Source organism: Tupaia chinensis, unplaced genomic scaffold (assembly GCF_000334495.1).
Source record: "Tupaia chinensis unplaced genomic scaffold, TupChi_1.0 Scaffold144529_1, whole genome shotgun sequence".
Classification (NCBI taxonomy): domain Eukaryota; kingdom Metazoa; phylum Chordata; class Mammalia; order Scandentia; family Tupaiidae; genus Tupaia; species Tupaia belangeri.
In genome coordinates, this window is record NW_006204388.1 from 1,880,642 (window position 1) to 1,894,568 (window position 13,927).

At 34.8% G+C, this 13,927-nt stretch overlaps 1 protein-coding gene across 1 annotated transcript in view; it reads right to left on the reverse strand.

The window, feature by feature from the left end:
• The window catches only part of LRRC7 (leucine rich repeat containing 7), a 543,267-nt gene that overhangs the window by 254,102 nt on the left and 275,238 nt on the right, over positions 1-13,927 (reverse strand). Inside the window, exons 6-7 of the mRNA XM_006167144.1 lie at positions 6,333-6,422; positions 1,693-1,749 (exon numbers count right to left, since the gene is read on the reverse strand). Of these exons, the coding sequence (XP_006167206.1) occupies positions 1,693-1,749; positions 6,333-6,422 (147 nt within the window). The remainder of the gene's footprint in view (positions 1-1,692; positions 1,750-6,332; positions 6,423-13,927) is intronic.

Sequence of the window (13,927 nt, forward strand, 5' to 3'; positions counted from 1 at the left end):
GGCCATTTTAATTCTGTTTAATACTGGGCCATATTCTCAAAGCCTCCATAATGCCCATGCAACTGTAAGTATTATGACTCATTACTCTAGATAAATTCCCATGATAGTCTCATATAATGTCCATATGACCATCTGTATCAGGTTTTAATTAATATTTAAAGTTTATATTTTTAAGTACATATTTTAAAAACCTGAAAACCTATGTCAGTTTGTGTTTCACAAAAAAATAAAAAAGACATCATTTGAGAGTAGAGGGAAAAAATTCTCTGCACACTCAATATTTTTTCCTTGACCTAAATGCATATATTTAGATGAAGGAGACAACTACTTTTTCATCTTGGGTTAGCTTCCATTCTGCCATGTTTCCACTTTAAATGCAGCTAATGAAAGCATTAGGGATGGAAACTGTCATTTGGTGGTTTTCAGGAAATTAATACTCAAATAAGCAATATTCTCAACCATTTCTCTCTCTCTTTTCATAGCCCCAATGCAGGAGAAGGATGAGCTTTGGGTTAGACCCATTCATAAAACTTTGGCTTAGAGAAATGCATTACTCAGAGTGTATGGTCCTGAGGCATGGAGACACTCCTCATTTCCATGCTCTCTCCTTATCTCCTGCTTATGAAGGAATAAACACATGTTTTTCTTCTACTTAACTAGAATCTGTGTCATCATTGAAAGCTTTTGTCATTACAATTAATACAATTAAGTCATTATATTTCAATGACAAAATTTTAATACATAATATCACATATAAAATGTACTTGAAGGTATTTTATTGATGAATTGGTTAAAAAACAATGAAATTCAGTCTAGTTTGCTTAGGAAAAGGATTACAAAATAAAAAATAAAATTAAGTTTTGGTTCAACAGAAGAATGTCTCTAAGTTCTGATGAAATCTGAAAAATTAATCACTGTACTCATTTTTTAAAATTATATTGCAGGAGGGTAATTATAGCAACATAGCACCTTCAATATTTTATTGTAACATTCAAGTCGCCTTGTTTTATTTGAGCAAAAAACCCATTTGAAATAATTTTTGAGTTTCAAAAATAATGATTTCTATACAACACAAAAGTCTATTGTTAGGGAAGAAAAAGGCAAAGTAGAGTGGAACAAGGCATCTTAATAAATTGCACATTAAAGAAAATTGAGAGAATTTTTACTTTAAACTATCCTGTCTCCTTATATAAACCAAAATTTAAACAGACTAGTAAAAATAAATACATAGTTTTTACCAAACCATTTGAAGATCTCTTGAAAAGCTTAACCATTTTTTTTTTCTGAAAAATTCTGGCACATTGTTGATTGTAAACTGAAAAATCTTACATTCTATCAGTTAACTTGAAGAATTACTCATCCTATTAGATTGAACCTAGAAAAATCATTGCTTTTATGCTATAAAATGATCATTTCATATGTTCTAGTACAATGATTTCCTGGCGTATATCTTAAATTATAAGAAAAACCTTTAACGAACTTTTCTCACCTTAACTTGCAATTATATAGTTTTATAAGGTAGGATACAATCTTATTTATTATGAATTCTTACAGCATATCATATTTTTTGCATTTAGGAAAAATGTATAGAATAATGCATCAAAATGGCAAAATACTACTAAAATAAAAGTAAGTAGTCCTTAGTAAAAAAAAAAATCACAATTCAAAATTAGTTAAAACACAAGCACTTACTTTGGTAGAGTTTTCAAATGATTTTCTCTTAACTCCAAGATTCGCAATTTGACAAGTCTAAAGAAATGAATTTAAATATTACTTAATATTTTTATATAAAAATCTATAGTAAAGTAAATTAGCATTATTACTATTCAACAGCATTGTTCAAACATTTCTTACTATCATTCGAGATTTTAAAGACACATACAAATGTGTATGTGTATGGTTGTTATCAACATTGGATAATGAAAAATAATCATTTTCCTAAATATAAAGATATTTCAAAGATATTTTTGAAACCAGTATTTTTTTAAAAGAATTACTTATTTATTTAATTACATTTGTTGTTATTATTATTATTTTTAAATTTGACCAGAGAGAGGCAGAGAGAGAGAGAAAGGGAAAGCAAGAAAGCAAGACTCCAGGTCTGGAACTCAAACTGCAGTTGGCCCTGTGGGAATCCAACGCCTTTAACCACCATGCCACCTGCCAGGTCTGAAACCAGACTTCTAAATTTCATTTGTTTATAAAAATATGTTCAATGTTTAATTTCATGCATTCTACATCTTATTGAATATATACTGAATACCAGGTGCTGTGTTCACTGGAATATGGCAGGTCTTTCCCTCAAAAAACTATACACAAACTCAGACAGCTACTGATAAAAATCTTAGGCATTGTGATAAGATGGGTCTGGATTTTATCCAGACTCGTATTCTGTCTTTGTGACACTGGGCACATGAATTAACCTTTCTGAACTTCAGTTTCTTCATCTATACTTGTATGGCAACAGTACAAAATTTATAGAGTTTGGAATATGAAATGATGTAACACATGCAAAGCATAATTCTGGTACATCAGAAGTTTTAGTAAGTATTAGCTATTACTATTTTCAATAATTACACAATGAGAGAAGTGCTATAATAAACTATATTTCATTGACTTTTTTTTTAGTGTTTTTCACCTTAGGGTGTGTGTGCTCACTGGAGAGAGAGAGCGAGAGACAGAGACAGAGACGGTGACGGTGAGAAATCAACCCCCCGAGGGGATGAAAACACTGCAATCCCTTTTCCTCCATTCTTTCCCAGGATCCTGGGCACCCATCCACACACATCCAACGTGAATTTCAAGCCACCAGATATCCAGGACTCGCAACCCCCGGAGGGGATGAAAACATTGCAATCCCCTTTCCTCCATTCTTTCCCAGGATCCTGGGCACCCATCCACACCCATCCAGTGTGACTTTCAAGCCACCAGATATCCAGGACTCGAACCACAGATGGCCTTGTGGGAGTCCAGCAACATAACCACTACGTCATCTTCTGACCCCTTCATTGACATTTCTGAAAAGAGTATGAATTCAAAAATCTACCGCATCAAAGATCCCCATTCCCCCAATGGGGTTGGAGAAATCAACAGAAAGGGGATGAGAGGTGTTAACAGTGTTTGTTCCTTGGGTAAAGTTTGTGATTAGGAATGCATTCTACACTTAATTACTTGTTAAGGTTTGCAGTCTGGGCATACTGTTGTCATTCATGTTTACACTGAGCTTTAAAATGAATTCTGAAAGGGAGTCTCATATGGGAGGGTTTGGGGCTCATGTCTAGAAAACACCTGAGTATGCTGGGACTTGTATGCCCATAATCCAGGACTGGTGGAGGCTAGGGGCAGATCTCATTGTCAAGACCTTGTTGGGGGGTTTTCCTTCTCTCTCTTCCTCTGTCTGTCTCCCTCACTTATGAAGTAAACCAATAAACAAACTTTAAAATATAGTAAAAGAAAGGAAAAACAATGCACTTGGATGAGGTTACTTTAGAAATAGATATTAACTGGGTTCTCTGATTTTTTAATGATTCAGGAATATTTTGCTATTTTGCTATTTTGAACTACACCTATAACCTCTTATATTTACTCTAACTTTAGATATTCATCTAAATCTCTTTCTCTTTTCTTTTGCCTACTAGCAATTTCAATTTAATTTTTATCTTTCTGTTAATTGCCAGATAATACATGTGTTCAACAGAAAGAGACGGAGCCAAAGCACATCCCCAAAGGGGTGTGGTAATGCCACAATCCCTTTTTCTCTATTTCTCCATCCTGTCAGGACTTCGGGCATATACCTGCCTACGCCTGGTGTGTTTTTCAAGCTATTGCAGTGGGATTCGAAACACGCTGTTGACCATGTGGGATCCAGCTCCTTTCACCACTATGTTATGAGGCCAACCCTTAATTTTATAACTCTTAGTCTTGGAATGAAATAAGGTGAGGGTCAGTCAGTGATGAGTGATGAGGTGGTTAAGGCTGCTGATTCCCATAGGGCTGGCTGCTTAGTTCAGAGTCCAGGACCTGGCAACTTGAAAAACAAGCTAAGTGTGTGTGTGTGTGTGTGTGTGTGTGTGTGTGTATGTGCATGTGCCCCAAATCCCAAACAGAAGGAGAAACGAAGAGGATATTTCAGTGTGACCATATCCCATGAGGTGTGTGTGTGGGGGGGGGGGGCTTTCTTAATTTCTCTCTCTCTCTCTGTGTCTTTCTCTGACGAGAGGACATGTCTTCTGGGAAAACTTAAAATAAATAAATACAGTGATTCAGTCTTTCAAAACAGATCAGGTAATTGTTGAGATTATTATGCTAGTATGAGAATACTATGTGATTGATTTGATGTAGGAACACAGAACCTCAAATTTTAGGAGGGACCTCCTTAAGTGTCCTACAAAGCTGAAGGTTTAAATTTTAAAATCTTTTAAAAATAAAAAATAAGGGAGTTGGTAAATGCTGACATGCAGTCAGTAGGTAAATAGAGTCTGCTACATGGTAAGTGACTTCATTATTCCACTGGTGTTCTTCTTAATGTCATGAACTAGCTTCTGGCAACAGATAGGTGTTGAGGTATATCTAGCTTGTCACTTGAACAATTTCAAAGATAACTATTTAGAAAAACACAGTTGAAAATTAACTTAAAATGTCTTAGTTTTAAAGAGATATCTTTCACACAAAGAGGTTCATTGCAGGGCCAGCAAGTGGGTGGAGGTTAAGGTAGTTGGATCCCATGTAGCTAACTCCAAGGTTCGATTTCCAGAACCAGGGACATGAAAATCACACTGGGCGTGTGTGTGTGTGTGTGTGTGTGTGTGTGTGTGTGTGTGTAAAATATCCTGAGAGGAGAATGGAGAAGGGATTGTTGTGTGTCCATCTCCGCCTGGGGAGTGATTTCCCATTTTCCCTTTTTCCATCTCTGTTTCTCTCCTGCAAGGACACACGTCCTACAGCAAAAACTAAAACTAATAATAATAAAATAAAAGTTCAGGAGCACCTGAAAAGTACTGAAAAAACATAATGATGACTACTACTATGATTCATAATTTCACTTCTAAGGAACTAGTCTTTTATCTCATATATATTCATATTGGAAACGTAGTGTATATATTTTGTTATACTATACTTTTAGACCTAACTTGCAGAAATTTGTAAAAACCTTTTTCTCAAACAAGATATTAATTGCTACAAGTATTGTTACATGGATAGACATTCCTTGTATATTCAACCAATCTACACAGTCTACAGTTTTCCATTTTGTAAGTAATGATACTTATACTTGTCTGTTATGTGATATCTGAAGATGGTAGGAGACATTTCTAGAAATGAATTACAAAGGCAATGACTGTAAATATCCTCAGAGCTTTTAAAGCATACTGCCTTGCATGAAGGTCACAACATTCTGCAAATCCCATTATCATAGCAAAAGGTTATCTCTGCCCTCATACTCTAGAAATCATTTTTGCAATATGATAGAACACAAAGGTCATTTATAGTAATTTTAATTTGTATTATAGTTATCATTTGTGAGAAACTTTTTTCACATGCTCACTGGCCATTCATATGTATTACTTGTGTTTGTTATTCACGTATGTTTTTACCCTGAGATCTTTGTCTTCATATTTATTTGTAAAAGTTACTTATGTATTAGGGATAAAAATAATTTGCTTTACATATATAGTCATTATTTCCCAAGTCTATGGTTTTACCTTAGCTATTTTTGGAAATTATTTTAAAAGTACTTCTATCATCAAACCTATCTATAACATTTTCCTTTGCTTCTATTTCCTGGCTCAAGAATCATAAATGTTGGGAACCAGCAGTTAGCCTAATGGCTATGTCGCTGAACTCCCATGTAGTTGACCGCTGTTCGCGTCTTGGACCCGGTGGCTTAGAACTCATGCCGGGTGCATGTGCGTGCGTGTCCAAGATCCCGAGAGGAGAATGGAGGAGAAGGGATTGCGACATGACCATCCCCCCTGGGGGGTGATTTCTCGCTTTCTGTCTCTATGTCTCTTTCTGTCTGGGGAGCGCATGCGCCCTCTAGCGAAAAACCTCTCAAAAAAAAAAATTATAAATGTTCATCTGCACTTTTCTCCTGATTTTTCCTTTTTTAATATTTAACTCTTTAACCTATAATTTATTTGATTGCTTATGTCTCATAAAGACCTAATTTTCCTTTTTCTTTGCAGAAAGTTTCATTAATTTATACTCATTTATTGACTAAGAATGAGGCCTAAGCTTAATCACAAGTGTTGCTTTTGAAGCTTCATCTACTGACACTGGCAAAGTATTTACCTAAGGTAAAATAAAATTGCATAATTTAAATTTCTTATTCTTACCTTCCAAAATTGGCTGGAAGAAATTCAAGAAAGGCGTCATTTAGGTAAAGTTGGGTCAGGTTGAGAAGCTGCGTGAAGCCATCAGGGAGTCTAAAAAGGAAAAAGTTTTAGTCACTGCATCAATGTTGCTATAGAAACAGAACAAAAATATGTATCGCTGAGGAGAAAAAAATACAAATGTAATACATTTTTCAACCTTCCTTTGGTAACACAGTAATGAAAGAATTTATTGAGCATGTTGCTACAGTATGGAAATTTTGCCTGTTATTAAGATAAATGAATTTTGCCCACACCACATTGCTCTTTTATACTGAGATGTATGTTACTACTGGTCATCAACATTGTCTTTTACTGCTGGCTTAACTATGCATGCTAGTCAAGACATTTTTAACTAAAATCTATGGCATGTCAGTAATTTGAAGAGTAATGTTCTTTTCTTAGTAGAATATCCACATGTTATACAGACACAAATATCTAATTATTATTTCACTAAATCATTAAACCAACTACGATTCATTACAGTGATGACTAAAGCTGCCCAATATTAAAAAGAAGTATGTTCCCTTAACTGATAATTTCTGTAAGGCAGGCTCAACATGTATGTACATTATGATAAAAATTAGTCTAATTCATGTTTATTGAATATGAGTAAGAACATTGAAAAGGTAACTAAACTGAGTCAGTCATAAGGGCTATAAAAATCTTTTTACATTGAGAAAAAATTTTAAATTGAGAAAATATTTGGGGAGAAATTTTAGAAATTGGATAAAGTAGTCATTTAAATCTTTTTCTATATAAGAATGTATTAAATATATCATAATTTATAAAAATTTAATAGGATTTTCTTGGAGACTCTGTTAGAAGGATATTTGATTTTTTTCTGTAAGTAATTTCTATTTAGATAACTTAAATGCCTTTACCTCTGGTCCAGTTATTTGATTTTTTTCTATAAGTAATTTCTATTTAGATAACTTAAATGCCTTTACCTCTGGTCCAGTTCAGATTATGTTCTTTTAGAAAATACTTTTAAATAGCCTGAACATTTGCCTTCTCCTCAAATTATAACCAATTCATTTTCTTGCATTTATTGTCAAAATTATGAAGAGTTGCCTATATTCACTTTTTAATTCCTCAAGACATTGTTTTCTGGCATCTACCCTAAATCTTATTACTCAATTACATTCACCAATGACGTTCCAATTCCATTAGCCTCATTCCATTTTGTGTCCCACACTATTAGCAACAGCTGTCATCATGGGCTATTTTTTTTTAATGTGTTTTTTTTTTAATTTTTGATTATCATCATAATCTTCTTTATATTACATTGGATTACATAAACTTTACAGTGTATTACATTGCTTTTTCAAAAGGGAATGCCATGCATGTCAGTCAGTACAAAGACATTAATCTCCCCACTTCAACATTCGATATCTTTTCTATGTTTTCCCCAAACATTATTATTATTATTATTATTTTTTTAAAACAGTCAATCGCTATTTCTCATCTTGCTTGTAAAAATACTTTGCCCATCATGAAATACTTCTCAGACCAATCCAGTTGAGAATACTATACATGTCATCATTAACAGTTAATAAGCCATATCTGTTTCTCACTAACGTCCTGCCTCTCTATTGTTCACTTGCTATCTTTCTCTATCCTCTTCTCTTCTCCTGGATTGGTAGAATTAACATAATCAAAATGGCAATTCTACCCAAATTAATCTACATGTTTAATGCAATTCCAATCAAAATACCAGAGATATTCTTCAGAGATCTAGAAAAGACAATTATAGAATTTGTCTGGAACCATAAAAGACCTCGTATTGCAAAAGCAATCCTGCGTAAGAAGAATGGAGTAGGAGGCATATCACTCCCTGATCCCAAGATATACTATAAAGCTGTGGTCATCAAAACAGCATGGTATTGGCATAAAAACAGACATGTGGACCAATGGAAGAGAATAGAGACCCCAGAAATAACTCCCAAAGCTTATAGCCAACTGATCTTTGACAAAGGATATCAGTCAATCCATTGGGAAAAGGAAAACCTCTTTAGTAAATGGTGCTGGAAAAACTGGGTATCCACCTGCAGAAAGATGAAACTGAACCCCCATCTTTCACCATTAACAACAGTCAACTCAAAATGGATCAAAGATCTGAACCTAAGACCTCAGACAATAAAACTACTTGTGGAAAATGCTGGGGAAACTCTGGGAGACATTGGAGTAGGCAAAGACTTCTTAAATAAGACTCCCAAAGCACAGGCAATAATCCCTAAAATAGACAAGTGGGACTATATTAGACTAAGAAGTTTCTGCACAGCAAAGGACACAGTAACAAGTGTGAACCGACAACCCTCAGAATGGGAAAATATTTTTGTTAAATATGCCTCAGACAAGGGACTGATAACGAGAATACATAGGGAACTCAAGTGCCTTATGCGAAAAAAAATGATTAACCCGATTAAAAGATGGGAAAGTGAGCTGAACAAAAGTCTCTCTAAGGAAGACATACGAACAGCCAAAAAGCATATGAGGAAATGCTCGACATCCCTCATCATAAGGGAAATGCAGATAAAAACCACAATGAGATACCACCTAACCCCTGTCAGAATGGCAAAGATTAAGAATATAAAAAGTGATAAGTGTTGGCGGGGATGTGGTGAAAAGGGAACCCTCCTACACTGTTGGTGGGAATGTAAACTAGTTCAACCACTGTGGAGAACAATATGGAGATTCCTCAAAGATCTACAAATAGAACTACCATCATGGGCTATTTGTTCCTTCTTTGCCTTTAGCACAATTTTCTTGCCTTTCCTCCTACTCCTGGGTTATGCTATCTGTGTTTTATTCCATGGTTTCTCTTCCTCTTTCCAATATTTAGTTGTGAAATGTCTTTCATATATTTATGATTGAACATATATGTACCCACAATAGAATGAAGAAATTGAACAAATATGTTTGAAACCATGTAGTGCCCCTCCCTTACTACATCTTCCTATTTGCCCTATAAGTTCCTGAATAAACAATTTTTTTTTTTTTGAGAAGGTTTTTGCTATAGGGCGTGTGCACTCCCTGGAAAGACAAGAGAGACAGAAAGCAAGAAATCACCCCCAGGGGGGATGGCCACATTGCAATCCCTTCTCCTCCATTCTCCTCTAGGGATCTTGGGCATGCACTCACACATGCCCAGCATGAGTTTAAGCCACCTGGTCCAGGACTCAAACCACAGTCGACTACATGGGAATCCAGCAACATAGCCATTACATTACTCCAACTGCTGTTTGAATTATTTATTTATTTATTTATTTAACCTGAACAGAGAGGGACAGAGAAAGAGAGAGAGAGAGAGAGAGAGAGAGAGAGAGAAAGAGAGAGAAGGAAAGTGAGAAAGCAAGCTCCAGCTCCGGGACTCAAACCACAGTCAGCCATGTGGGAGTCTTGCACCCTTAACCGCCATGCTACCTGCCAGCCCCAATAAACAATGTTTAAAGATCTTTACTACAACTATTTAATTCCCTTTAAAAAGTGGTTTTGCATGTTTTTGAACATTATATATATCTTATTATACTGTCTGTACTTTCCTGGAACTATTATAAATCAGTGTTTGAAATTTATTCATTGTGATGTAAATGACTGGCCATTGTAGTATAGTATTCAATTATATGAATATGTCACAGTTTATTTACCATCCTCTGTCTTCCAGTGAGTATTTCAGTTGATTTTTTGTTTGTTTGTTTGCTACTACAAACTTTGTTTATCTGTTTATTAAACTTACAACCCTAAATATGACATTATTGGGTAATACAAATTGCAAGTTTACATTTACTTGCTATGGCTAAATTTCATTCAAAGTAGTTCCATACATTTATAACCAAACCATCAGTGTATAAGAACTCTTTGGCATGTGCTTCCTAGCTAGCTTTGCTAGCTTTTCCCACTTTTGCCAGTTTGGTAAATAGTAATAACCATCTTTTTTCTGATTAGTTAGGAATAGTTTTTCATAAGCTTATTAGCAATTTGTGTTTTCTCTTCTGTGAGATATCTGCTTATTTATTTCTCCTGTTCTCCTGTTGGTGCCTCACACACATCATTGGGACTTTATCATTTTGGGGCACCAACTGCTGACTCCTGTTTGCTGTTTGAAGGCTTTATCTGCATGCTCTGTTTATTTGCCTGGTGAACTACAGTGCCAAGAAATTAATGTCCCTTAGAAACAGTCCTTAACTAACGACTAGCAGGAATATAAATACCTCAGCTCTTTCATCCGTTGTGGTTGTCATGTGAGGTAAAAATTTTACCTGTTTCCCAGAGGGATCGAGATTCAGTGGCCTCACTAGTCAACAGTTTGACAACGCACCCTCAACAAGTATTTGCTGGGATTATCTCCTAAATATACTGATTGTATTTTTATAAAATGTGCTTCTGGGGAATCCAAACTAAAAAAAATACTTTTATATTGATGTAGCAATTATTTACACATTCTCAGGATACTAAGCTTAATTGGTTATTTTTACTGAAAATATCTTGTTCCAATTATATTTTGGAGTTGGAGAGTGTGGATGTAATTTCATAAAGAATGTTTCCAAAAGTATGTTATTTTTAACAAAAAAAATTATTTATTTTAATTTTGTTTATTCATTCATTTATTTTAGTTTGACCAGAGAGCGACACAGAGAAACTTAGAGAGAGAGAGAGAAAGTGAGAAAGTAAGTCACCAGGTCTGGGACTTGAACTGCACTCGGCCATGTCCAGCACCTTAACCACCTCCTGGTCCCCAAAAGTATGTTCTTAAGAGAGGCAGGACTCATGAAAGTAGAAAAGGAAAACAGAAGAGGCAGGGGAAGAGTGAGGATGTTTATAATAATGAGAAAAAAAGACACTAGAAATAGGTGACAATGGGGACCAGCAGTTAGTGTAATGGCTACGTCACTGAACTCCCATGTAGCCGACTGTGGTTCGAGTCCTGAATCCAGTGGCTTAAACTCACGCCATGCGCGTTTGTGTGCAAGATCCTGAGTGGAGAATAGAGGAGAAGGGATTGCAGCGTGGCCATCCTCTGGTAGGATGATTTCTTGCTTTCTATCTCTTTGTCTCTCTCTGTCTTTCTGGCGAGCGCACGTACCCTCTAGCAAAAACCTCTTTAAAAAATAAATAAAAAATAGGTGACAATGTGCAGAGAAATTCTAAATACTTTATGTATGAAAATACTGGGATTAAGATTTGAGAATATCAGTAAGAAAAAGGATTTAGAGGGCCTTGAATGCTCAACTTAAAAATCTGAACTTAATCCTAAAAGATTGAAAAAAAAAAAACCTATAGTAGGTCATGATTTTTATCTGTACTTTACTTTGTTGTAATGCACTAAAGCTCACAGCCTGACAGTATGATAGTTTTTATGACAGTGGCACAGATGTTAAATAGATTTCAATTGAAATTTAACTACCATTTTACTTTGATGTCATGTTGTTTCTAATAGTCATTTGAAAAGAAGGAATTACTTATGTTTTCTAAAAAAAATAAATTTAATATGTATTAAAATATAAGAATGGTAAAACCATTAACCTGATAGTTTACTTTAAAGTATCACTACAGATAAGTAAAAAGTCTTCAACATATGAATTTTCTTTTCATAAGAACAGTATAAGTAATACAGCTTCCTTAAATTCACTGTTTTTCATATCTAGGCACTATATGACATACTATGTCTTTGATAAAAAATATATTACTTTATTGCTGCCTTTCTGGCAATGATTATGTTGCAGAAGTTGCCATATTATATAGAATACATATATGAGGGTTTAAGAATTGACCACATTTTGGGGCCACATTTTGGTTGTGGCTTCTAATAGAAACACCTACACTTGTCAATATCACCATTTCCAGAGAAATGAGGGAGAAACTGTGAGGAAGAAGGTATTTCCATAGCAAGCTAGATATACTTGATGAAGATCATAGTCACATGCTGTATTTATTCTTTAACTAGTCAATGAAATGTAATATTTTACCCTTAGAATGCATCTCTTAATAATGCAATGATTTTTTTCAGGACCAGCAGATGGCATAATGATTACTTTGCTGGACTCCCAAGTAGTCGACTGTAGTTCAAGTCCCAGACCCTACACCAAAAAACTCATGCCGGGCATGTAAACTTGCATTCCCAAAATCCTGAGAGGAGACTGGAGAAGGATGGATTGTGGCATGGCCATCCACCTTGGGGATGATTTCTCACTTTCTGTCTCTGTTTATCTCTGTCTCTCTGGCAAGCACCCTATAGCAAAAATGTCTGTTTCTAAAACAAACAACTAAAAAAGAAATATTTTTTTTCTATCCAAAAGTAACTTCATGGTTTTTCCACATTTGACTGATTCATTAAAAAGTAAAAGAGCATATATGCCAGTAAATAGCTTTCTCTATTAAATAATAATTTCCTTTTATTAATTATTAAAGAAAAGTAATATATTAAATCTTTATAGAAAAAATGGTTAACCCTGTAACTACACACCCTCTTAGTTTAGCAATTGTGCTCCTGGGTATTAATGTTAGAAACTTGGGTTTGAGGGACCAGCAGTTAGCATAATGGTTATGTTGCTGGACTCCCATGTAGTCATCTGCGGATCGAGTCCCGGACCCCGTGGCTCAAACTCACACCGGGCGCATGTGCGTGCGTGCCCAAGATCCCAAGAGGAGCATGGAGGAGAAGAGATTGAGGTGTGGCCATCCCCACTGGGGGGGGGGGGAATTTCTCGCTTTCTGTCTCTCTGTCTCTGTCTTCCTGGTGAATGCGCATGCCCTATAGCAAAAAGTTTCCCAAAAAAGGGGAAAAAAGCAAAGAAACCTGGGTTTGAATTATAGTTCTTCCAATTATGATCTATGTAATCTTTGTAAATTATTGAACTTTGTAATATTCCTTATTTATAAAATGACAATACTAATATCCACTTGCCAGATTTGATCCAATGACTAAATGATTACTTGTCCCATAGCAAAAATCAGTAAATAAGTATAATTATACTACTTTTCCTTAGTATTGCTTTCAATATTAACTAGAATACACTTGTATAACTGTTCATTTAAATTTCTGAAATAGGCAAATAAGATGGCTTGTAGATACCTGTGTCAATACAATTTCCTTTTGTGATTGCACATAGTATAGAAGTTAAATGAAAGTGTATTACAGGCATTTGACCTATATTTGTTAAACCATTTGAAATTACTAGCTTTAAAACTGTCATTAAGAAGTCTATGTAAAAACTTCTACTTTAACCAGAAAGGCATTTTACATATAAACATTTTCATTTATGAAGCATAAAATTATAAAATTAATGTAACAGTATTAGAATTTAGAGAGTAAAGATAAAAGTATTATTCATAATTCAACCTTAAAACAACTATGATTGCCATTTCATGCATTTCTTTCTAATTCTTGTTGTTTTAACATCCCTGAAAATTTGTAATATTGTCTCTCCCTATGCTCTAAAATTATAATTCAATTTTTCTGAATGAAGAGAGACTAAATAATTTATCAAACTAAGACATTTTTAAGACAGTTAAAAACGATCTACTATAGAGGAAAGAAAGCAAGATGGCTAGCTAGA